Here is a 26,968-nt window from a genome sequence, read left to right on the forward strand (position 1 = left end):
CTAGCGCATACAACCGAAGTGGTTTCCATTCTTGGGCAGCGCACACATAAACGAAACACGAGAAAGAAGACAGGACAAGCGCTCGTCGAACAAAAGCTTTTATATGAATAAAAGGATTATGTACCGAGTAATTATTAAATTCATGTGGGTTACATATAAAAACTGTAATACACTCAGGAGTGATCAATGAACGAGCTCGCTTCGTTTGCCAGTTGTTTACTTCGCTCGGCGCACCGCAGTAATCCATGTGTGTCGTCTGCTTTTTTCGTACCATTTTCTTGTGAATCGGCAGAATTTCACTGGTGGCATCAACCATTTCGTGTTTACATTGCTGTTGTGACAGTTAACAACACAATAATAATTTCCGGTCATCCAAAGAGGCGCCCTCGCAAACAAGAGACGTTTCGCGCGCAGCGCGAACTGAACGCGGGCGCGACCGCTAAGGGAAGCGGCGGCGGAAACCTACACCCGTTGGAGATGAAATTGTTCCGCCAGGGGAGAAACGAGCGCTGGCGTCTAGGATGAAACTTGGCGTGCGGTCGTCCATAGGTCACAAAAACAGGAGATTAAGAGAGAGCTCTTATTTGATAACTCGCGGGGCAGCTCACTATTATTCGAAGCTAGGACGGGGGTTTTGAGAACGAAAACATACAGGGCTAAATTTGAAGACGTGGACCTTCGTTGCACAGCATGCGGAGCCGAAATGGAGACCACAGAGCATATAGTGCTGAGATGCACAGACCTTCGCGCGACTCTGGCTGAGGGAACAGTGACAGATATGGAAGGAGCATTAGGTTTTCCCGGGCAACGAGGGCAAATAGACGAGAAAAGAGTGGCAGTAACGACGGGGAGGCTAGAGGATCGGTATAGAGGAAGTCAAGGGAGAGATAATAACATAAATCGGGGACATAATGTTTTCTATACTGTTTTAGATAGTAATTTTGGGGGGAGGAGGGGAGTGAAAACTAGGTTAAGGAAAAGAGGATAAAGAAAGGAAAAAAAAAGAATAATATTAAAATAGGAGGGGGAGCAAAAGGCTAGGTGGCGCCAGCCGCCGCCCGTTACAAAGGGTATAACCGCCATCCATCCATCCAACCACCATCGCCATTGGCATCGGCATTGTTTACATGGCGGCCTTCGCAAAAGCCGTGGCGTTTACGTTCGCGTGTGTGCCTCGTGCGTTTTCGCGGTTATACATTGCCGCCAGCGTCCCGTGAAGATTGTCGACTGCATCTGTCACGGCGAAGCACTGTGCGATCGTTGCTGACGGACGACAACGCGCGTACGTCGTTCGGCGGGCCACAAGACGCGACGACGATGCCGACCGCCGAGATGCCGGCTGCCGCGATCGAACCGCAAAAGCTCAAAGCCGTCGTCGCCGTGCTTAGCATCGTGGTGAACGACTACTTGAGCAAAGTGAACACTCTCCTGCAGGCGGTGCAGCGGCAGCGGAAGTTGCTCCACATTCTGGCTGCGATTCGGCAAAAGAAAAGGGTGACAAACTTTCTCAATCTCCTCCGCATAACGGTTTACGTTTTCGCGATCGGGCATTTCTTACCTGATCCGCTGGAAGGTGTCCAGTTAGCGTCGACGTTTTATGGTGGAAGCTGTGGTTGTGTACGCAGTGATTTGAAACTGGAAATTTACCGCACTTTCGTCGTCAAGCGCGTAATGCAGAGCGTGCAAAAAAGCAGTCCACGGGACGTATTCTCGGGCGATCACTTTCGCGTGACGCGAGCGGTTCTGCGCAACCAGCCAATCAGCTCAACCGGTCTTGCTCTACCAACGCGCACTGAAAGTAATATCTCCGAAAGTGACCGTCCGCGAATACGTCTCCAGGAGCAGAGTTACCTGCGCTTCAGGTCTAGACGAGCTAGAAATTAACGATACGACCGTCGGACTACGAAAAGACAGTTGAAGTCTAGCGTTTGTCCGGTCCACCTATTCTTTTTCCTGTCGTGTAACGCTTGTGACTTTATTTCAGCATACTGTTGGCCCTCAGGCCGTTACAGGGGTGGGTTACAGTAAAAATATTGTTGCGTAGGAAGACGCAGACGAAAAGCTATGTACAAATATATTTACAAGGAAAATACGCTGCGCTTGGCCAAGAGGCAACAGCCCGCGCTAGCTTCTAATCGTCGTCGTCTTCACACTGCTGGCCTTTCGTGATCGCGCATATTGTGCCGTAGCACTACCCCCGGCTGCAAAAGCGCCGTCCCGGAGCGACTAAAGATCGGACTCGGAAGCAGTGTAGTAGGCCTTGAGCCTACTGACGTGTACGACATCACTAGATGCCACAGGAGAGGACGAGGTTGAGGCCACAGGAGCAATTTCGTAAGTCACAGGCGTCACCTGGCGCAGCACGCGGTAGGGCCCTGTGTATCGCGAAAGGAGCTTCTCTGAAAGTCCGACGTGACGAGAGGGCGACCACAGGAGCACGAGCGCACCAGGTGAAAACTGTACGTCACGATGGCGGGCGTTGTACTGACACTGCTGAGTGGTCTGTGAGGCCGTCAGTCGAGCACGGGCAAGCTGGCGTGCATGGTCAGCGAGGGCGATGGCGTCGCGCGCATACTCGCTTGTTGAGACCGCAGCAGGAGGAAGTGCCGTGTCTAGGGGCAAGGTAGGTTCGCGACCGTACAGTAGATAAAAGGGAGAAAATCCGGCGGTGTCGTGCCGGGAAGAATTGTACGCAAATGTTACGTAAGGAAGGGCAATGTCCCAGTCGTGGTGGTCCTTGGAAACGTACTTGGCCAGCATATCGGTAAGAGTACGGTTTAACCGCTCTGTCAGGCCATTGGTTTGAGGATGGTATGAAGTAGTCAGTTTGTGTTGAATGGAGCAGGAACGCACAATGTCAGCGATAACTTTCGAGAGGAAGTTTCGACCACGGTCAGTAAGCAGCTGTCGCGGGGCGCCATGAAGTAAGATAATGTCATGCACGAGAAAGCCTGCGACGTCAATGGCGCAACTGGTAGGGAGAGTCCGCGTGATAGCGTATCGGGTGGCGTAATCAGTTGCGACGGCTACCCATTTGTTCCCAGAGGATGACATGGGAAAGGGACCGAGGAGGTCTAATCCAACACGAAGGAACGGTTCCACAGGGACAGTGATCGGCTGGAGATGACCGGCAGGTAGCACCTGAGGTGTTTTTCGACACTGGCAGTTATCACAGGCAGCAACATAGCGTCGGACAGAGCGAGCGAGACCAGGCCAATAGAAGCGGCGGCGGACGTGGTCGTACGTGCGGGTTACGCCAAGATGTCCTGCAGTAGGTGCGTCATGCATCTCAAAGAGCACAGTCTGTCGTAGATGTTTTGGCCCGACAAGAAGAAGATCAGATCCGTCAGGGAGGAAGTTCCTTCGGTACAGAATGCCGCCCTGGAGAACATAGCGGCGAACGGACGCGTCGGTAGGTGTAGAGCGCAGACACTCGATGAGTGCTCGCAGCGGTAGGTCTCGGTACTGCTCATCGGCGATGTTACCGAAGGCAGAGACAGAGAAAATGCCGTTGGCGCTACTACTGTCGGCGTCGTCAGGCTCGTCGACCGGGTAGCGAGACAGGCAGTCAGCGTCCTTGTGTAGTCGGCCAGATTTATAGGTGACAGTATACGAATATTCTTGGAGGCGTAAGGCCCAGCGACCAAGTCTTCCTGTAGGATCTTTCAGTGAGCATAACCAGCAAAGCGCGTGATGGTCTGTGACAACGGAAAAGGATCGGCCATATAAGTATGGGCGGAATTTCGCAACCGCCCAAACTAGGGCCAGACACTCACGCTCAGTGATGGAATAGTTGCGCTCCGCGGGTGAGAGGAGCCTGCTGGCGTAAGCGATAACACGGTCGTGGCCACGCTGGCGTTGTGCCAGTACTGCTCCAATTCCGTGACCGCTGGCATCAGTACGGACTTCGGTAGGCGCAGAAGGATCGAAATGGGCCAAAACGGGAGGCGTTGTGAGAATGTCGATTAGATGAGAGAATGCAGAGGCCTCGTTATCGCCCCACTGGAAAGGAGTGTCTTTTTTCAAAAGGTCGGTTAGTGGTCGTGCTATGGCGGCGAAATTTCTCACGAAACGGCGGAAGTACGAACAAAGGCCGATGAAGCTGCGCACATCCTTGACACACTTCGGAACAGGGAAGTGCGTAACAGCATGGATCTTGCCTGGGTCCGGTTGCACTCCGTTCGCGTCAACGAGATGTCCAAGGACGGTAATCTGGCGACGGCCGAATTGGCACTTCGATGCGTTGAGTTGCAGACCGGCTCGCCGAAAAACGTCCAGGACTGCTGAGAGGCGCTCGAGGTGCGTAGCGAACGTTGGGGAGAATACGATAACGTCGTCCAAGTAGCACAGGCACGTGGACCATTTGAAACCGTGAAGAAGGGAGTCCATCATGCGTTCAAAAGTGGCAGGGGCGTTACATAGACCAAACGGCATCACTTTGAATTGATAAAGACCGTCGGGTGTGACAAAAGCAGTCTTCTCGCGGTCGAGATCGTCCACGGCAATCTGCCAGTAGCCGGAGCGAAGGTCAATAGAAGAGAAATAGCGAGCACCGTGGAGGCAGTCAAGGGCGTCATCAATCCGAGGTAGGGGATACACGTCCTTTTTGGTAACCCTGTTAAGGTGCCGATAATCCACGCAAAAGCGCCATGAGCCATCCTTCTTTTTGACCAGTACTACAGGTGACGCCCATGGACTATATGATGGTTCAATAATGTTCTTGGCAAGCATTTTGCGAACTTCTGCGTGAATAACTTGACGCTCAGCTGGTGACACTCGATACGGGCGGCGATGAATAGGAGGGGCATCGCCGGTATTAATGCGATGTTTGACAGCTGTAGTTTGGGCTAAAGGACGATCGTTAAAGTCAAAAATATCGTGGTAGGAAAACAGAACGCGGTAGAGTTCACGAGCGTGCTCGGAGGGCAAGTCGGGGGCAATCATTTTCCGTAAGTCAGCGATGGTACAATTTGCCGACTGCGATGGTAGAGGAGTATCGGATGAAGTGTCGTCTACTGCAATGGATGCTACTGAGTGATCCTCGAATGAACAAAGCTGGGCCAAAGACATCCCACGTGGCAGCACTTGTGTCGTCAAGCCAAAGTTGACCACTGGCAGGCAGACGCAATTCGCCGTAATAGATAAAACTGTATGGGGTACTGTGATCCCATGTGTAAGGAGGACGTCTTGCATAGGAGCCGCGATGTAGTGACCGTCGGGGACTGGTGGGGATGACACTAGGTCAACGTAGGTCAGTGCCGAAGGTGGCAAGCGAACGAAGTCGGCGGAACTGAGGCGACTGGGGTGTGGTTCAGCAGGATCCAGAACAGGCAGGTCAAGGCGGAGAGTACTGGCGGAACAATCGATGAGAGCAGAATGTGCGGAAAGGAAGTCTAAGCCGAGGATGATGTCGTGGGGACAGTGGGCGATGACTGTGAATAGCACGATTGTTGAGCGATCGGCGAAGGAGACGCGGGCGGTACACATACCAATTACGGGGGCTGTTCCGCCATCGGCGACACGGACAACAGGCGTTGTGGCGGGCGTGATAATTTTCTTGAGCCGGTTACGAAGGTCAGCGCTCATTACGGACAAATGCGCCCCAGTGTCTATGAGAGCAGACACAGAAACACCGTCGACTTGCACGTCAAGAAGGTTCAGATGAGTGGGCAAAGTCAGTAGAGGATTTGGCGGCGTAGGGAGCAATGCAGCGTCACCTCGAGGCGCTGCATCGTCTAGTTTTCCGGCTGGGAGCGGCGTCCGAAGGGAGTCGGCGAATAGGAGCGACGGGGCTGGGGAGAGCGAGATTGTCGTCGTTGGGGCGAAGGCGAACGAGAATAGGGGCGGTTCGTTGCAGGAGAATCAGTGGCGGCATTATCGGAGCGTGCGGCATAGGGACGAGAAGGGCCACCTGAGGGGCGAGAGTAGGCAGTATAAGTAGGCCGGCTCGGGGAACTCCAGCGACTACGACAGTGCCGAGAAATGTGCCCGATTCGATGGCAGTGGAAACAAATAGGCTTGTCGTCAGCAGTGCGCCATTCAGATGGGTTGCGGAAACGTGGTGGGTAAGAAGATGCGGGACGGGGCGAAATCGAAGAAGCCGGGCGGGTATTAGGGCGATGGGCCGAGCAGATGGTGTGAAGACCCATGTTTTCAAACTCCTGGCGGACAACTGCCTGGATCAGTGAGACCGTGACTGCAGATGTGTTGGTGGGACTGGAGTCGAAGGCAGCCGGATAGGCGGCCTCGATCTCACGCCGGACGATCCTGGTAACATCGGCAGTGTTGTTGGGACGAGGAGCGTCGGCACAGGAAGATGTCGCTGGGGTGTTGGGCAGACGGGCAAACTGCTGGTCAATACGTCGGCTTTTGGCGAGTTCCAGGCGGCGGCACTCTCTTATAACAGCATCCACCGTCGCTACGTTGTTGCAAACGAGCAAGTTGAAGGCGTCATCGGCAATGCCCTTGAGGATGTGGGAAACCTTGTCTGACTCAGTCATGTGGGTGTCAACTTTGCGGCACAGAGCCAAGACGTCCTGAATGTACGTGACATAGGGCTCTGTTGACGTCTGCACACGGCCGGAAAGCGCCTTCTGCGCGGCAAGTTGTTGACCGTAGGGGTTGCCGAACAAGTCTCGAAGCTGTGTCTTAAGTGAATCCCAACTGGTGAGCTCATCTTCGTGCGTGCGATACCAAACTCGAGGTGTGCCACCGAGGTAAAAGACTACGTTGGCGAGCATAATAGTAGGGTCCCACCGGTTATTGCGGCTGACGTGTTCATACAGGCTGATCCAGTCATCGACGTCTTCCCCATCTTGGCCCGAGAATACGCCAGGATCACGGGGAGCGGGGAGAGTGATGTAGGTCGTCGAAGTGGCAGCAGGTGTCGGAGCCGGCGGAGTCGGGTTGTCGTCGCCGGGAGCCATGAAGGAAGGCTCGACGTACCGTCCACTGCGAAGCTCCGTGACGAGGTACAGGGAACGTCCACCTCCACCAGATATGTTACGTAGGAAGACGCAGACGAAAAGCTATGTACAAATATATTTACAAGGAAAATACGCTGCGCTTGGCCAAGAGGCAACAGCCCGCGCTAGCTTCTAATCGTCGTCGTCTTCACACTGCTGGCCTTTCGTGATCGCGCATATTGTGCCGTAGCAATATTAATGCAAATCACCCGTACAACATTACATAAAGTACGTAATTCAACTTTTATTTAAAAGTATGGTTTAGTAATGCAGTGGTGCATCGGTGCAATTAGTACGTCAATTTTACGCAATTGCTGCAGTAACGCGATCAAATTTCAGTTAACACAACATGAACATGTAAAAATAATATCGGCTTTGTAAAGCATTTAGTACCTCAACATTTTTTAGTTAGCACAATGTGAACATGAAAAAATAATATCAGCTTTGCAAAGCAATTAGTACATCAATTTTTTTACTTAACACAACATGAACATGGAAAAATTATATCGGCATTGTAAACCAGACTACGAAAAGAATTTCTTGAGCCCTTTCGGAAAATTTTCTGATGACCTACTTCGGAACAGAGATCATGGCAATGAATTCCATTGTCGAGTTGTTCTGGGGAAAAAATGAATTTGCATATACATTGATACGCTGTTGAGGTACTTCATGCGTATGTTTAATTATTTCTTTGAGAATTCTTCCTCGGTGTTATGTTAAGTATTGTGTTATATCTATGTTTAGCTTATCTTTTGACAATAAGTAGAAGAATTTTAGCCTAGCCAGTTGTCAACGTTCTGCTAAAGTGGGAAGTTCTAATAGACGTAACATTTCTGTTACTGAATCTCTTGAGGAGTATATTGAAAGAATGAACCTAGCGTCCCTCTTCTGTACTCTCTCTAGCATTTTGATGAGCCTAATTTCGGAAGGATCCCATGTAATGTTTACATATTCCAAAGTTGGCCGTAATACCTTAGGTACGCTGTTAGTTTCACCGGGGTGGTAGCAAGCTTCAATTTCAGTCGTAGGTACAGCAACATTTTTTCCACTGCTGAACAAGTGTTTTCAATATGTATCTTCCATTTTAAATTGCTTGATAAAGTTACTTCTATTTTATTGCATCAACTGTAGAAAGAGGGGTAGAGCCTACTGTATAATTGTAAATGAGCATGTCTTTACTCTTATTTGTCACACGTAGAGCAACAGTTTTGGATTTATTTATTTCCATTTTCAAAGTAGCGTACCAATCACTGATGACTGCAACAGTGTCATTAAGTGCTTTCTGGTCATATGCATTGTTTATAACTTTATAAATTAAGCAGTCATATGCAAAAGGTTGTACCGTTGTGTTGATCATTGTTACATGTAATATCATTCATATAGATTAAAAATAGTATTGGGCCTGTGAGAGCCTTGCGGGACTCCTGAAGTAACTTGTAATTGATCAGATTGGTAACCATTTACTTCCACACATTGTGTTCGTCCAGTCAGGTATACGCTCCTCCATTGTACAGTGTTATGGTTTATGCCAAGGTACACTCATTTTTGTATTAATTCAGGGTGCGGAACCTTGTCAAAGGCTTTTGAAAAATCTAGGCATATTGCATGAACCTAGCTTCTGTTACTTAAAGCATCATAACTTGCATCATGCATCATAACTTGTTTAACCAGGTATCCCGTCTTAACAGCTTTATTAGCTAAGCAGCACAGAAATTCGCATTCGCGCGAAGACAAACAAAAAAATGCAAAAAGAGTGCTGCTTTCATGCGTGCTGGTTAGCTAACATGGATTCCTAATTCCAACTCACCCCGTACAGCATTTTATTAAAGTTACAGCATCAATTGAGCATGGGAGAATTTGGCACACTTTAGGAAGTGCAACATTTGTGAAACAGCCACCTGTCCTCCAGAAAAGGAGGCCAACAGACAATACATTTTTATTACATGTGCGTGCACTGAGTCACAGCAAATAGGCTTCGGCGCATGCCAGGAACCCGTTCGTCAGAACTGTTTCTCATTTCCTGGTTACTTTTGCCACCTTCTCATTGACAGCAGAACAACCCTTACATAAACAGTCAGGCACATGGCAAGTTTTGTAAATCTGCCCTCCGCTTATCTAGACGCATTTGTGTTGCACAGGAGAGACCGACCACGCTTCCTCGTGTTCCCGTCAACTGCTGCCCTGCGGTGCGCACCCTACTGCTCGACTACCTGCATGACGAGACGCTGGCCTTCGAGCGCCACTTCCGGATCAGCCGCAGCACCTTCCGGCGCATCTCATCCATCTTTACGCGGCCCAGGGTGTCGGGCTGGGCACGCGAGCTCGAGCTGCTCATCTTCCTTCACTGGCTCGCCATGGGGACGTCGTACCGCGCCATTGCCAGTCAGTCGCTGCCTTTGCTTAACCCCCCATCATAACCCGAGCTGTGCTCACCCTATCAATATGTGATGTGGACAAGTATGACGAGTCGCACTCGTCTGCACCGCAGTTTCCATTGCTTCAATTGCCTTGAGCAAGTCGCATGCCTGCTCGTTCCAATGCCTACTACCAAGTTTGGGCATTTGAGCATATTGCTTTGTATCGTGCGTTTGTTTTGCTGTTGTGCGTTGAGAGAATATTATTGAAGACGCTTGAGTACTGTGAGAGAAACTGTCTTTATACAAGAAACAGTTTGCTATTCATTGTCTTCATTTTGTACAAGGAATAGCACATATTGTGAGCACTTCATGTGCTTCATCTTCCTCATCTCTACGTGCGCATCATCATCTGTTGTTGTCGGCTTGTTCGCTCGGCGCAGCTCATGCTTAGAGAATAAAATACGCCAGTTGCTGGTTGAAAAACGGTCTTGCATAAGTGGTGGAGGTTCACTGTGTTTAATTAGTGCACTATGTGCAAACCCTCTGAGAAGTTAAAAAAAAAACTTTTGGAATATTTTTTCTTGTTTTACACCACATGTTTTGCAAGTTAAACGGTTAAAGAAATACACACACATTATCTTGAGGTTGTAAAAACTCACCACCACACGTGACTCACTTGTAAAAGGATGACACTTGTCGAACACAAAGATTGGGAAACACTTACAAAATAATTAAATATGATGCTGAAGTTCGTCTTGAAGTGCCGCCCTAGTGTTGTCCTCGTTATTTAGCGCCCCGACACAGAGCAAAATTTGGCGACGTCGTCTTGCAACAGAACTAGGTATGATGACATCACTCATAAAATATCACCACAGTGCTGCACGCATGTCTTCTGGCCGGCACAGAGTGAACCATGTCATGACATCATGACGCATCCACCACCAGGATACTAAAGCCTAAATCAGTTTTTATAAATAAGTATTATGTGTAGTAAATAATTTATGGCTCTCTCAAGCTTGCCAGTACTCTATCTAGGGTTTAGAACTCCACCTAAATGAATACTGACATGGTAGGTCCGACTGTTCCTTCTATTTATTTATTTATTTTGTGCTAGCTGGAGGTCCTATAGCTCTAAATCCCAGAAAAAATATTGCAAGCCTCAGAATGCCCTAATCAGTTTCATATAACAGCTTTTCTGCAGCCAGTTTCGGTTTCGTCTCTACAGTGTTGTGACGTGTCACAGAAGGTGGTCACATAAGCGCAGGACATTGCAAGGTTTCAACTCTTACTTACCCTGTCATCTGCTGTGCTGCCGCATTTGCTCTCACCGTCGCAATGTCCTGCTCCCATGCAATTACCTTTTGCTTCATGATGTCACGATACTATAGAAATGAAACTGGAGTGGGCTGCTGAAAAGATATTACATTACATTTATTTAGGGTACTCTCAGGCTTGCAAGTATTTTGTCCAGGCTTCAGAGGCCCCACACCTTATTTAATGCAAAGAATGAGGAGCTGAAAATATCATGTCAGTACTCCTTTAGGCTCTGTGCCTGAGTACACCCTCCTGGCTGCCAATACACGCTTCTGGTTCAAGAATTCAAGAATGTTGAATGATGTAAAAATTCTAGGAGAAAACCGATGTTGATTATGAGGTGTCTCTAAGGGACAATGGCAGCGATGTAGAGGCTGTTTTGCCTGAGGAACGATAAGTATCCTAATTACTATTATTGATTTTTCGTTGATTTTCCAGACTTAAAGAACTCCTAAATGGTCAGTTGCATATCGCTAATAAATAGTATTTTAATTTAATCCTGGTAATTTTTTTACTTAGACAGAGAATAGCTGTGTTGTTCTTTGGAAAAACGCCCTACGCATGTAAGGTTTAGCAGTAATTTTCTAACATGAAACACCTTGTACTTTTCTGCCAAGAGTACTATGGGCTCAACAATGCGCCCCAAAACATTAAGGAAAAGAAATGCACACAGGATCAATGACACTTTTCGGTGTGTTTACTGTTTAAAGGGGTAAAGCTCTTGAGGCTGCTTGCAGAAGGCTACACAGTGACTTCAAATACTTTCTCTTTTCCATTATAAAAGGCAGACAAATATATTAAGACCTCATTATAACGAAGTTGAAGAGTGAGCAAGAATTACTTTGCTACATGTATTACTTTTATATATGCATTATTTCATGTGCCGCACTATAAATGTCTATAGGCACTTCGAGGGAAATTTCACTTCGTTGAATCTATTATTTCGTTATATCCAGTTTTGTTATAATGAGGTTTGACTGTATTAGGTATGTGTAAGTGTGCAGCTTATGTGAAACTGGTATAGTATTTATGTGATTTTGCAAAAGTGATGTTCAGAAGTCGGTACAATTCAGAGTATAATAAATCAACTTTGTCTGCTTAAGATGTTCTAATCTGTGGAGTTTGCGGAATTGTTATGTGGTCTTTTATAGCTGAGTAATGAAGTGATGAACTCAATGCCTAATTTATGCTTAAGTTTTAGATCTTTGGCAGTATCTGTAAACATAGAACTGGTGGCTTAAATAAAAGAATTTCTCTTAGCATTCAAGGATGTAGCTTTCTTTTTCTTTTTTTTAAAATGTGGACATCTAGATCAAAATTGGTCGAGTGGGTGCCAAGCAAAGCAAGTTCCTCATTCACGTTCATTTAGATAGGAATCGCCTAGGTAAAAGTTCCTCATAGTTTCAAGTAATTTTGAGTAATCTTCTGTAATTGGGGTTATGAATCTTGAGCTGTCGCCATTTGTTCAGTGGTCGTGCATTCAACAACGCAGTCCTGGTTCCACGCAGACACTTTTGGCATACCACGCTCGACTATTCATGGCGTGGTGTACCGTTACGTGAACAACTTCGCCGGCCAACTCAGCATGCTGATCCAGCCACCCCAGACCGAGGCGAAGTTGCACGCTGTGGCCGAAGGTTTCTCAGAGCTGTGCTCCAGTGAAAGCTTTGGCGCTGCCGCGGGAGTGGTTGACACTTGCTGCATCACGACGGCGTCTGGCGAGACCTCCGTTCTTGTGCAGGTGAGCGAAAATTCCACAACTGAGAAGCAAAAACAGAGAAAATGGCATGCAAGAAGTACAAGCTCAAAAAAAGGGTTACGCTGATCCAACACACATGTCAGAATCTATGTGTAGCGAACCTTAAGTGAAATGGTTAAGTAAGGGCTCTACAACTACCGGTGATGCTTACAAGTTTGTTTGCTTTCATACGATGCAGCATGTAATCTAATGCAATGTTCTATGTTTACGCACCGCAAAAGTCACAACTTCATTGCAGTTGTTTTTGATATGCAGTGCTTCCTATGAGATAGCTACTTCATGTGTTACAACTTTTGCACGTGAGTTTATGTCAAAATGCGTTTACGCGTGAGGCTATGTCAAATTGTGTATGTATTACCTTTGAACCATCGTACTTTCTATGTGACGTGCTATGGTTTGGCCACAAGCCATGCGCTGTGGCCGCTGGTCACACAAATGCGCCACTTCGCTAGTTTGGTGGCAAAAAGATTCAGATCTAAGACTACTCACAATGTAATATTATATAATATCTTGCGACATAAACACTTAAGGCTTAATGTTACATCAAATTACCTGATGCATTATTATACCTTTCTTTCATCTGTGACAAGCTATCTTTATTTAGCCGCAAATGCAGGTTGTAAGAGAAGTCTTCCTAGTGTTCATAGTGTTGCTTGCTACGTATACAATGGAGTATAGAAACCCTGTATCATCGTGTTAACCTTAACGCTGCATTTACCAACATTTATTTGTGCTGCCTTCAACACTCTAAGAATTCTTGTTGCGACAACCGTGGTGCTATAGAAACAGTTGAGCATGTCCTATTTAGAAAGTCCAGCCTATAGTGATGAAAGTCATTTTGGAAGATGAAACAGACAGCACCACTGCTATAAAAAAGCACTTCAGGTTCCATCTCTTGTCTGTCTAACGCAGTAACAACCAAATGAAGCCAATGGTCAGTGAAGCATTTACGTTTCCCACATGTAAATCTGAATTTGTAGGTATGAAAAGTGATAAGTACCAAAAGCTTTGTGGGGTTAAGCGTGTTTTTTCCTTGAAATGTTTTATTTTGTCATCATTGTTTCCATGGCATTAGGAGTCGTAAAAGTCGCTTTGAAGTTTTTTTGTTTGTTTTTTTCCCCCATACAGAGGTGGCTGTGTTTTAGCCTTGCTCCATGAAAATATCGTTACGTGTGTCTTTCCGCACGTAACAATATTTTATGTGTGGAAAGACACAGACGAAAGATGCTATTTACATGCTATTTACACTGGAGCCAGGCAGCCAGGCTGACACTCGCTCATGCCAAGGGCACCGAGCAACTTCTTCGTCGTTCTCGCGGCGGCTCGTCTCTTGAGCATCGCTCCATGATATCGTAATAATATCTATGAGGTGAAAATTTTCCCCTTGTGGACTTTGTTGTGAGTGCTAATTTTGATGCATTAAGCTCTATGCAACACAGACAGGGGAGTATGAAGACTTTATTGAACCAGAATTTGTAATATATCCATTAAACTGTGCAACAACAGAGTGCTTTAGCATAGCATCACTGTCTTACCGTTAAAGGCTGCCGTGACTGCGCATGCACAATTTGCCAGGATGGCTCCAACCAGTTACCGTGGTTGTGTAACTACATGGCAGTGCCCAGGCTTTTAGATTCGATCCTAATGTGCTCGGATTACTTGATCTCACTCGTGACAGCAAGAAATATGTGGCAAAATTGGCCATTGCTTAGTCTTACCTCATGCCAAGGCCAAACTAAAACGGATGTTTTGTCATTAATATTGAGACTGCATGTTTGTTTCAACCTAGGGAGGTGGCAGCAAGGCAGGAAAGTATGTTGAGTTCCACCTAACAAATGGCACCACATCATTCAACATTGAACAATGCAGTGGTCCCATCTGGTAAGTGGAAATCGACACACTTTCACGCCTCAGTTCCATCTGCCATAACTCTGTAAACTCCACGCATGCACCGCCATAGCAGCCGGTATTGCTAAAAGTAAGGTGGTAACGCCGCGCTAAAACTCTACCATTTCAGCCTGCCCGGCATGCTCTTCTGCCACTGTTGTCCGCGAGCTGATTTAGAGAGAGCACCGTCCATTGTTGTCTGACCAGCCCCTTGTCCCAGGCCCTGTGTGATTCCCGTGGCCACTTCCTCGACTTCTCCGTGGGATACCCTGCAAGCATGGAGCCAGCCGACGTCTTCCGGGCCAGTCCACTTTATGAGAAAGCCAGCTACCCGCCGCAGGTGAGTGGCTGATATGTGCAGACGGCAGTGCACACCAAGTGCATACGTGTGCGGCTTGACACGATCCCAAAAAGCGCATTATGCTAAACGTGGCAAACAGCATAGGGGATGGCACAAGTGATTAGAACTGGACAGATGCGCTGTTCTCAACATCAGCGCTGTTCACTACTCCAACGCAAACCCACCAGTATATTCTAATTCATACACAGGCAGCGCCATGGAAGCTGTGGAAGTAGTGCAATCATAGCCTTCTCACTCTGCACAGTTTGCAGCGCAGTTGTTTTTGACCTGCCATACTTTCCATAGAATAACTACTTTGTATATTGCAACTACAGCATGTGGACATAAGGTTACATAAAATCGCAAATCATTTTTGAGCCCTTCAGCACACAATGCAGTATAACTTGGTCACTTGCCCTGTGGCTATAGGTTGCATGAGCATGCCACATCACTCGTTTGGTGATTAATAAGTTCAGATCTACGACACCTTCCGTGTGATAATTGCATCATACGTGATGTATTATCTTTTGGTCGTGGATGCGAAAGGTATGAGCAGTAGCTCTAGCCTTCATAGCATTGCCTGCCACCTACAGTAAAATCTCGATACAACGAACCTCAGTGGACCGCAGTAAATTGTTCGTTATTCCGAAAGGTTGTCATTGAAAGCCATAAATTTAACCAGCCCACCAATCAGTTCACAAGTCGTCACCAAAACGTCACTGCAGTAAACAGTATTAAAATTGTTTGACGGCATGATTCAAACACAGGACCTCTAGCACAGATGCCTGGTATTGAAACCATTACACCACGGATGCATACACGGTGAAACGCCCTTATGAATTTATCACAGGCATGCCAGTGCCTTGAGACGCTTCGTGCCTTTCGATTTGGTAACCTCGACAAGCTCAATCGTTGCAATTAGTAGTGATTATGCAGGTTCGCAGCGTCTTCTGCACTTCAAAGACTATAGATTGCTCTGAAGTTTACGACAATGAAGGCATACAATGTGTAATATAAAAATCCGCAAGAACATTTGAATCCACAAGCACAAAGATCAGGCAAATCCATGTGCTTCCCATCATTCCCATGGTGGGTCAATGACTGCAGTGCCACAGTTACCTCTAGTACAATGTAGGAAACTTTATGTTCTCAGTGTGCAATTTCCCGCTACTTTCTTTTTCTTAATCCAGTATACATCCATTGTTTGGTGCTAACACAAACATGAGCATATGCCATGCCTTTTTTTTAATGTGCTTCTTACCGTTCCCTTTCCATTCCAGTGAACTTGCCAGTATCTAGCATCAACAGGTTCGTAGACAAATGCTTCATGACATTAGCGTAGCGGCGCGCACGCGCGAGCGTCTCAGTGCACACTTTCTGCTACTCACCGCAAGCATCACAGCCCCAACGTCGTAGCAGAAATCTTCCTCGCGGAAGTGCTTGCTACACACTCGAGTTGTAGCCGATGGCTGTTTGCCAGTTATAAGCTTCGCAATCCAAACTTTGCGCAGCTTCTTGACCTGTGGGTACATGCGAAGGCTGACACTGGGTTTCGTTCCGTATGTCCAGCGTTGCAGTACCGAGCAGCAGCCTACAGTGTTGGGGGCCTTGAAAGGCAGCCACTACCTATTATAGTGCTTTCGAGTGTTGTTAAGCAGACACTTGAAGCGCAGAAACCTCTGCACTTAATCAGAACCGCAGTGCAGGTGGGACTTTAAACTTTCGTTTTCAGCTCACTTCGCCACTTTTGAAGCAGCTGTGTCTATGTGGTTCCTCATACCACATCACGCCAACGGTGCCGCCAGCTTTTCAAGTGGTGGAGCTCACCCTCAATATCGAACGACGCACGGGCACTCCATCGCTTTTCCTCCGATCCGGCGAGGCTGGCAGACTGCCAAGTGCCAAGCCAGCGCGTGCGATGCATAGCGAAAGAGCAGTTGAGTGAAAGAAAGCCAGGGGCAACTGCAAAAAGTAAAAAAACAGCCAAGAGCTGCCACGCGTTTCTTTTCTAGCTTTCACTACATTGCCAGCCTTGTGCACCTCTCTCCTGTTGTCCTTCCACATATTCTGGAACATGAATGGAGCGCCCCTCATTCTGCACAGTTCTGCCAACCAAGTCACTCGTGCTAGTCTTTGTTGGGTCCGTCGAAGTCATTCCTGGTCATGTGGTTCCTCAGCCTCATTTGACTTGCCACCAAAATGGAAGACGACTGATCCACCCACTGATCGTCAGCAATGCATGATCAAGCAAATAAAGTGCACCGCTATCGAAGAAGAAAGCGGACTGCTATAGATTTGTAAATGAAGTGCTCCTAACCGATGAGGCGATCTTCGCGAAGTGCTTGCATCGGATAGCGACGGTGACAACGGCAGCGGTGACGCAGTAGTGCAGGCTGCCTCAACGTTGTCCTCAGAGGAGGCCCTGCGTGTGATTCACTCCCTCCGGGGCTTTGTTCTCGCGAGGGACTGATCTTTCACACATGGACAACCTCAACAAAATAGAGATGAGCGTAATGAATTTCCTGGCTGGACACTGGAAGCGAATAAAGCATACTGACTTTTTCTCAGCGAACTAGATTACTTTTTGCACATAAAATAAAGTAAAAGTTACATTTATCATTTGTGGCAAATTACATAGGCTAGCTATAACGGCATGGAGTGTAGTAGAACCTCGTTGATAGTTTAAGGTATATAGATTTCTGAAAAGTTCCTTAATCTGAAAAGTTTGTTAATGTGGTGTTTGTAGCAACAATGTTTCACTGTATGAAGTGGAGCAGAGCGCAGCTGAGGACACTTCATGCTTGTCAGGTTATGGCATCCACAATAACTAGAGACGTTCCAACACCTGGAAAGAAAAACGAGCCTTGATGAATCTGGACAAAGCAGCCAATAGCAAAAGCTCAGGCATCTGCCGTAAAACTCGAGTGCCGAGTTACACTAAGAAGAGACGAACAACCAGATGTATGATCAGTCAAAAGTAACCTTTATTGTTTGTGCCAACTTAAATAGGCTAGCTATGGTGTCATGGAGTGCAGTAGAACCTCATGGATAGCATCCTGTTTCTTTTGATTTCCCGGTGCCAACGTTCTTGAGTGAGAGCAGAAAACATCACCCAATACAGTTATGCTTCTTTTTTACTGGTTAATGCTTTCTCAAAAAACATCATTTTTGGGCACCAACACTTAGTAAATCGCCAAAGTTTGATTGTATGATACATTCTTCAGCTACTAGACACCATGTGAACAAAGAAAGGCACAAGGCCCACAAGGTGCTCGCCGCAGCAGCTTCCCCGCAGTATTCACCTGCCCGTGTCCCGTGAAAATTTCGGCACACACTCAGTTTCCCCTTCCATAGTACCAGCAGATCTGCTCGCGGGTCCTCATGCATTACATTCACAGATATTGCTGCCAACCTTATTATGATAATCATCTGCAGAGATCTGTTTCACAGCACTTGTAACCTAGTTCTATTGGAAGCGTACTGCATGCTTTTAATAGGGGATAGTCCAAACACGTCGCCGGCCGCTGCAGCAGGCGTTGCAAAGTGAGCGTCATGTTTTGCTCTGGCATGGCCCACCAGCTTGACTTCCTTTATTTATTTATTTATTTATTTATTTATTTATTAGTATACCCTCAAGACCCGGAGGGCGTTACAAAGGTGGTGGGTACAATGCAAATACAAAACAAAACAATAAAAGGAATTTACAGGAAAAAAACTACAGTTTGCAGCTACACCAGTAAGTGTTGAGTAACTGCAGACTTGAACAACGCTTGGTCCTCAGTGACAGCGATGGAGGGGGGAAGGTGATACCACTCTCTACTTGTCTTCGGAAGAAAAGAATGTAAGGAGAGATTAGTGCGGCACAAAGGGACGGCTACTTTATTTGGATGGTCAACACGTGATGAAAAGTAAGGAGGTTCTGAGATGAGGTTTTGTCGAAGTACTTGATTATGAAAGAAAATTTTATGAAAAAGCAAGAGGCGTGAAATCGTTCTTCTCATCACCAGGTCTGGAAGGTTAAGAGTGGATTTCATCAAGGTGACACTGGCAGTACGAGCAAAATTATTAAGTATTAATCGGGCTGAACGGTTCTGGACCGATTCTAACGTGTCAATTAGCGTTGATTAAGCTGGATCCCAGACGGCTGAAGCGTACTCGAGCTTTGGACGGATTAATGTTTGATATAGCTGTAGTTTAAGGTGTGCTGGTGCTTGGCGAAAGTTTCGGCGAAGGTAACCAAGCGTACAACAAGCATTGTTAGTAATGTAGTTAATGTGAGAGTGCCATGATAAATCGTTCAATATGTAAACACCAAGATATTTGTAAGTACTAACCTGCTCTAATTTAGCTCCGTTCAAGGTGTACGTAAAAGGTTCAGAAGTGTTAGAACGCGAGATTGCCATACTTTTACATTTATTTACGTTAAGGGTCATTAGCCAAGTATTACACCAGTCAGAGACGCGATTAAGATCAGCTTGAAGAAGGTAGTTGTCATTTTCGTTAGTTATTCTACGGTACATGACACAGTCGTCTGCAAAGAGTTTTATGGATGACATGATGTTACGCGGAAGGTCATTGATATATATTAAAAAGAGCAAAGGAGCTAAAACTGAGCCTTGCGGAACGCCAGATTTAACTGCGCTGGAATTTGAGGAACAATCATTAGCGGTTACGTACTGCGTGCGGTTAGTCAGAAAGCATTCTATCCATTTGAGAATATTGGGGTCGATGTTCAGCGTGCTGAGCTTCAGTAGTAATAATTGGTGCGAAACTTTATCAAAAGCTTTTGCGAAGTCTAGAAACATACAATCAACCGGAATTCTATTATCTAGTGCTAAGATGACATCATGCGTAAAAGACAGAAGCTGAGTTTCGCACGAGTGGTGCTTACGAAAGCCGTGTTGGAACCTGCTGAAGAATCAGTTGGTTTCAAGAAATGTTATAAGGTTAGAATAGATTACATGCTCAAGCATTTTACAGGGTATACTTGTTAAAGAAATTGGTCGGTAGTTTAAGGCAGAGTGTTGGTTACCGGATTTAAAGACGGGAATCACCTTCCCCACCTTCCAATCAGTCGGCAAAGTAGAGCACTGTAGAGACTGCATGAAAATGTGTGACAATATTATGGAAGAGTACACTTCAGTGTTTTTCAGAAATTTCGCATTTATCTCATCAGTTCCGCAGGCAGACGATAGCGTAAGATTCCGGATTAAGTTAATGACTCCTTCAAATTCAATCACAAGAAAATCCATTGGAAGAAACCTGCTGTTGCATAGCTGCGGCACTGAGATTGCTCGTGAATCGGAAAAACATTGCGAAAAAACGTCGTTAAGAATGGAACAGCATTCTTCGTTGCGCAGTGCACGCCCATCGGAATCAGTAAGTGTTATTACAGTGTCCTTCATTGGTTTAACGCTTTTCCAAAACTTGGATGGGTCAGTAGACAATAGCGAGGAAAGCGTAATGTTGACATAGTCACTCCTGGCGTTATTGATGATTTTTAGATTTCCGATCAGCGTCTTAAAGCACTGTGCAATAGAAAAACAATAATACGCCTCCCGAGCTGCTTTGCCCCATCAGAACAGCATGCGTCTGTGTCTCATGCCGCAAACCATCCCCATCTTAAACACTATGCTATAGGAAAATGACAAAGCGCCTCCCGGGCCGCTCAGGCCTAACCTGCTTTGGACACATCGGCAGCTCGTGTGACAATTCTTGCCGAGTAGGCACTTCAAAACTTCCCACCAAAATGCCCCGCCCGAAGAGGCTACTGATTCAGCTGAATTCTAGAAGCTCAAACGTAAGGTTTCCGAAGCCACAAAAATGACAACACATGTTGGCGTCTCGTGCTGCAACGATTTGCTCAACACTTTGCATTGCATAGATGTCAACTACAGTTAAGTCGGCCAATTTTCTTGTTGACTTTAGATTGTGCATTTTCCAGGTTAGTATGTTGTATCTAAATTTTTTTTCCCCAGATCGTATCATTGAGATTCCACTCTATGTGTTGACGATAATAACTGTGAACATTTATGCAATGCCTATGGGCTCAGTTCCTGCTTGCTTTAGCGCTCTGTTATCACTTGCTCTATTGCATGTCAAATGCAGCGACCTGTGTTTTTATTCCTAAAACACACAAAGGATTTATGCTTACTGCTCGTTTGTTTCCAAAACAAACTTGCATTTTTGGGGGCTGGATCGTTCAAAAATATGGGTGCCATGGGGAACTTTACATAATTGAGCAAGTCCTAAATATCAGGCTTCCGAAAAAAGTCCTGTGAATTTTCTTGTAGCAGGGCTTGGCTGTACAGTACATGGCTTTGTTATTAGCCATGTTACCTGAGGAGTTTTTTGAAATGCTCTTGGGCAACCATGGTAGCAGCAGCACAGCTTGAAATCTTGTATGGTAGTTGATGCCATGGATCCCAAAGGAAATACAGTTAAACCTCGATATAACAAAGTCTGTAAAATTGGCAGTGGGCTTGCAGGCTGCACATGCTCTGAGCTGCACTGACAGCCATGACCACGCTAGGAAAAGATACGCAAGTCGACCTGCTCCCTTGCCCTTCTTGTGTGAGAAAACACTCAACTAGCCTCAAAGACTCATCAAACCACCATTCTTTTCAGTTTATGCTCGCATACTTCCACTCACAACCAAAGCATACAGCGTGCAGGATGCAATAGGATGTTATTGCACTTGTACTTTATGCAGAATGTGGTGCTGCTCCACTTCAACGGTCAGCCCAGGTGCCATTTGAGAGGTTCATCCGCAAGCAGCCGCTTGTATTTCAACCACTTGACCACCTGCATCCGTGGAATTTCGTTATATATATATAGGTTTCTAAATACATGGTTTTCTGTGAACAAAAATTTATATAAAGTTAGATAGTTTGCTATATGGATCATTTTGTTATATTGAAGTTTGTTACATTGAGGTCTAACTGTATCAAATTATGTGAAGTTTCAAAGCATTTTGGGTTTCTCTCATGCGCTATTCAGGGATACTTTCTAATTGCGGGAGAAGGCTACCCGTGCCTTATGGAACCCTTGACGGTGCTGCCGCCCTTCCGCAAGCCACTCCAAGACGAAGCCGAAGCCAGCTTCAACGCCATCTGCAACCGAGCACTGACGGTGTTGCACGACGCACTGACCCAGATAACAGGCCGATGGAGGCTGGTGTTCGAGAGGCGCCTGCAAACGGTCAGACAGCGGACAGCAAAGGTACGCAGAAACCTGTAGTGGGGGGCGGGTGTGTGGGCACCACAGGTTTGAAGGGGCAGTCTTTCCTACAAAATTACTAGAGGGAACTGTGGTGGTGGCATCATTTCAGCCACCATGCGAATGGGGGTCAGTATGTGGGTTTGTCCGATCTTTGTGCTTTTGGCTTCAGACATTCTTCTGGATTTATTTACTGCATTCTGTCTTCCTTCGTTGACCTGAATTTTCAAAGCAATCCATACTTTCTCTAAATGCACGAGGCAATTGGACTCTGCGAGCACACATGATTGCTACTTAATTGCTGTGGTTCCACCCTGTCGAGAGTCCCAAATCGGAACGTGTGAAGCGTCCGAACGTGCTGGCTTGCTTGCAAGAAGTTATTTAGAGGGTCCAAACTAGTTTTTTATAGAAGTAAAAAAATGCATTTGACATTAAAATGCACCATTTCAAAAACACTTGCAGCAATAAAGTATTTCAGTTCGTTCAGCCAAAGTAGAGTTATTGACAATCAAAGGTCGCCTTTCATCCCCTTCGCGCCAAAACCAAGGCATTCTGCCGTGCCGTAGCACTGGATCGGAGCTGATCAGATCTTGCGACCACAAATATAATGCAAGGGGGGACATTTGGTCTCTCCAAAAGAGATAAATAAGATCTGCATATTCTGATCATACATGTTATGACCCTGAATATAATGAAGGGCGGGTCCCGAGGCTGGAAATTCAAAAGAACTTCCCATTGAAATTCATGCAAATACAGTAATTGTCATCTCAAGTTTGCTGTACAGCATTGATTTGCATCATTTACCTTCTTATTTCAAGCATTGTATTGTTTTCAGCACGTTACAAATAAAATTAATTCTTTAAAAATATCTGCCATAGTCACCTACGGTAAGTGTCACTGCCTGAAAGCCGTTCAGATCTAGCGGTGTGCATACTTGCACAATATTAAGACTTATTCATGCAAATTGTGTGTGACTAATGAAGTATTTGCCAACTTAAAACAATGCACTGTTCTTACAAAGTGTTTTGTGTCTAGCACGCAACACAGCTGAACCACAAGGAACAACAAAACAGAACCTGTAGTTCGCTTTTTCAACGAAGCCATGGCAAATTGTTGGAAAATCCATCATTCCCACTCGATGGCTGAACAACTATGGGCCAGATTTCCCCATGCTAATTTTAGTAGGAAGCTCTATGGTGCGGCATAGTTTCTTAATCCACCCACCATGGCTCTGAGTGGCTCTGGCTCACACTCCTAGGGCTAGACATAGCAAACATAAACACCCAAGTTAGTGTACAGATTGATAGCCGTCACTGTAGCACAATTGGTAGTGCAATGCACAGGTTATGCAGAGTTTGTGGGTTTCAGCTCCCACTGGCGACAAGTTATCGTTTCGTCCATTTTAATTTCCCTTTTCTTCGTTATTTTCTACATTTAAACTACAGCTAATGTCCCCCATGCTTTCCGTGGTTTCATTGTCTGTTAGCTTTATGCGGTCATAATTAAAAAAGTAGAGCCCCTCTGTTTCCATTCTTGTCTTGTTTCTTAACGTAATTTAGTGCTGTAAATTTAAAGTATAAATTAGTGCTGTAAAAAAATTAAACCCATTGTAGCGGCTCCTTTCTCTCCCTCGGTGGCAGACAGACCCGGTTGGCCGAAGGCGTTGCATCTTTGGATGACGTCCGGGTCACCACGTCATAAGGATCAAAACAAGGCCTTACAGCCCTTGGGACGTGTCGTGGGCTAGGCCGACAGGTACACGACCATCCAGAAAAATCATGGTTTCACCATAAGGGCCTAGCAATGAATGCAATAGCGGCATGTTATAATATCGCATGAAGTGTAAGACTCGTAGCTGTAGTGGGGGCATGAATTGAAGTAAATGTAAGCTAAGTAAAATGAGTTGTTGGGCTAGGGGTCCTCTGCTTGAATCCTGCCATCAGATAATTTTATTTATGTTTATTAATTAAAGCAAACATCTTCCTTAACGACATTACGACCACTTTTCCGAATCGGGCATGCTTCAAACCTCTTTCCTGTGCCAATCCCAGGGGTAGTGCACAGCTGCGAATATAATTACATCATTTTCGGATTTGAGCTCTGTTATTTTTTTGCACTTTTAATATTTAAGTCTGAGAAGATTTAAGATGAAAGGCATGTGCTGTCGGTGTTTTGTTTCGTGACATTTGTTTGTGGGCTGCCATTCTCAAAATTCTGAGGAACAACTTTGTAAAAAATGTAACATCTGGTGTGAGCAAGTTTAGTGATAGAATGGTGTGGCAATATAACCCGCATATATCGCATGTCATATAGCATGGCATGGCATATAGCATACATATATGTAAATATATATGGAACCTCACAGCGATGGGAAAAATTTCCTTGAAGTGTCCATATATTTGTTCTAGTGGTAATGGAAAGCAAGACAGAACTGATTTGTTATTCTTCTGAGTACATGCCTTGAGGAGGCTGAGCAACGGCATGTTTGCCGTGCCACTATCTTCGTCATTGTCACATCATCATAAGTGTTGTCACCATGAGGTGGTGACCATGCTGTTAAACTCCTTTTCTCGGTGAACGACTTCAGGCGTTTGCGGGTACTATATAACTAAGTCTCTGTCCGCTTGTTGTCCTCCTCCAAACGCAGGTGGTGGCCATCTGTGCCATGATCCACAATCTGTGCGTCGACGAAGGCGACATCTGGTACGACCTGCAGGACGAGCCGCCACTGGGCATGGAGCCAGCAGGCGACTTCTCCTGGTGCGTGCCGGGAGACGAGGAACTGGACGACGAGGGTGGCCTCTTCGCACGCACAAACTTGGCACAGGTGGGCCTGCCCTGCTCACTCGCGTGCCTTTTTCATGGTTTTTCTTTTCTTTTTCTTTAATTGTAGAGGGGGTTCTCAAACTACCTAGCATTGGGTTCAGGAAACCCCTCCAGCCTTTGCACATTGCCAGGCGATTCCGTGTCCACGTGATGTATTGGAATGCTGTCGATGTGTTCACTTAGTTTCTGGCTGTTATTTTATTAGGGAAGGATTTACACAGTTGAAATTCACATTTGAACTTGGATGTAGCAATACGTATTAGCCAAACATGTTTTTTTTACTCTCTCTTTTCTACAGGCCCTACTGGCTGAAAATGCTTCATGCCAGGTGCAGTTGGAGCATGACTACTGCGGGCCGGAAGACGAGTCCTTGCCGGAAAACGCTGATGAGACAATGATGGTGCGAAACTGTTTGCCTTGCTGAAAACGTTCTTGCATGATGCACGCTCTTGTACGAGTCTTGGAAACTGCTTTCAAGAGCCTCTCAGCTGTTATTCTTGCGATGCCCTGTAACACAACCAAGGCATTCCTTGGTGTGTAAAGAATGTGGAAGATCAGTTCTGCGAAGTACTGGAAGTATTGCTTATTGTCATTCATCCAATTGTATCACGAAACTACGAGGAACACCCATATTGGTTTCACAGAGAGAAAGCCCTCAAACCCTACATTCTACAGTCGGGTGGATGACAGTCTTCCCTTTCGTAAGTTTCCCTCCACCTTGCTGGCAAGACTTCCACAGAACTGATTTGCCACATTCTGTGTCCCCTTGCTCTGGCCTGTCGACTGATTTGCTTTTCAATCTGCCCAGCCGCCTGGCTAGCTGAGATGGTAGAGCAACCACTCTGAAAAAGCATTTTTTCTGGGTACGATCCAAACAGAACAAATTTTCTTTTTCTTAACATGTAGCTTAACTTCTGAGAAACCCATATGGGTTTCCTTTGTAGTTTCGTGCTACACTTGGGTCGATGACAGTTTTATTGCAACAGCAATTATATGGACACTCCAGGTAAATTTCTGCTGTCGTCTTCACCGTGAGGTTCCATATAAAGTGCAAGTGCGACAAGATTGCAGCCGCACCCCGTATGCTGTAGGTGCGAGCGAAAGCGCAGGAGGGTGAGCCGAGAAGGATGGTGGCTTGACAAAGCAGCGTCCTCTCGCGTACAAGGGCTCTGTTCTCACTACGAATGACGAACTTGCTATAATAGAAGCCTATTCCTGCACTCTAAAGTATAAACCCCATGCAAGCGATCTTGCGCGCGACAGCAACAAGCAACGCGATGGCTGTCGCGTTCGCTCGTCGCCTACAAGTCATACCCCATGCGAGCGACGTCGCCCCAGTGCTGCCGGTACGAGGGCAGCAATATAGGCGCCGAAACTAGCGTGACGCATGCTTTAGTAACTTAAGTTGATGTGTTTTACTGTAAAAAAGTAGCATAAAATATTTCTGAAAGTCTTGCAGTAGGTTCTTATCCTTGCACGTATAAAAATTCAATCGTTTGCTCGTTCCGTGCGAGAATCGGAAGTGATTTAGTTATGTACATCCAGTTCCGGCTTCGCGCTATTGGCTAGTCGCTCATACCACTTCCGGGCGACGAATTCTAGATTTGCAGAACCGAGCGATCGCGCGACAAGACCGCGCGACAACCCGTCGCTCGTCGCTGTCGTGCACAGAATCGTGCTCATGGGGTTTAGCCTTAACTCGGCTTAATATTTTTGTTCGTGTTGATTAGAACAACTATAAGTAAAGCACAAAAACTCCAGGTACGAGGGGATGTAAAACAAATAATGTGCAAGCTAATCTTTGTATGCGATTCGTTCGTGGTAAAATTCACAATGCTTCTTTACCCCATATTTGCTTTTCATGCCGTGTGTCCAGTGTGCTTGACACCTGTACCAAGCAAAGCCTCGGTCTACTTGAATGCAGGAGGTGAGCATGGAAGAGGGCAGCATGGGGGTGCAACAACCTGCCGAGGTCGAGGGCACCGAGGAGCCACAAGAGGAAGAAGGGGAGACGGAAGAAGGCGTCATGAATCAGGATTACCTAGTCGCCGCTGAATTCACCGTGTGACGCATTAAAGGATCACAATTTGTACAGAGCCAGTGTGCTGGTCACTCTTTTTTACCTGCCTCCTTTTGCAGCTCCTGCGAGGAACGTAGAGTTGGAAGACTTGCAAGAGAAACTGTGCAATGCGAACGAGCTGACACAGTGATAGCCGAGCTTGCGCTTCTCATTTGTACTGTTGCTATTTTTCGTGCTTGTTGGTGGTTCATTCGAGTAGTAAACGTGGTGCCTATCGGACGT

At 46.2% G+C, this 26,968-nt stretch overlaps 1 protein-coding gene across 1 annotated transcript; it reads left to right on the forward strand.

Moving 5' to 3' along the window:
• Positions 1-1,132: 1,132 nt before the first annotated feature.
• LOC126526455 (uncharacterized) lies at positions 1,133-26,762 on the forward strand. The gene is made up of 8 exons (XM_050174369.3): positions 1,133-1,494; positions 9,104-9,347; positions 12,145-12,377; positions 14,503-14,622; positions 21,622-21,843; positions 24,488-24,667; positions 24,965-25,066; positions 26,591-26,762. Exons 1-8 carry the CDS (start codon positions 1,318-1,320, stop codon positions 26,732-26,734), a joined length of 1,422 nt encoding a protein of 473 aa, XP_050030326.1. The 5' UTR covers positions 1,133-1,317; the 3' UTR covers positions 26,735-26,762.
• Positions 26,763-26,968: the final 206 nt, after the last annotated feature.

Source organism: Dermacentor andersoni, unplaced genomic scaffold (genome assembly GCF_023375885.2).
Source record: "Dermacentor andersoni unplaced genomic scaffold, qqDerAnde1_hic_scaffold ctg00000039.1, whole genome shotgun sequence".
NCBI classification, from domain to species: domain Eukaryota; kingdom Metazoa; phylum Arthropoda; class Arachnida; order Ixodida; family Ixodidae; genus Dermacentor; species Dermacentor andersoni.

Coding starts and splice junctions, on each gene's coding strand:
- LOC126526455 (XM_050174369.3), top strand. CDS start 1,318: ATGCCGACCGCCGAGATGCCGGCTGCCGCGATCGAACCGCAAAAGCTC. Junction 1,495..9,103: donor CGATTCGGCAAAAGAAAAGG/GTGACAAACTTT, acceptor TGTGTTGCACAG/GAGAGACCGACCACGCTTCC. Junction 12,378..14,502: donor AGACCTCCGTTCTTGTGCAG/GTGAGCGAAAAT, acceptor CCCTTGTCCCAG/GCCCTGTGTGATTCCCGTGG.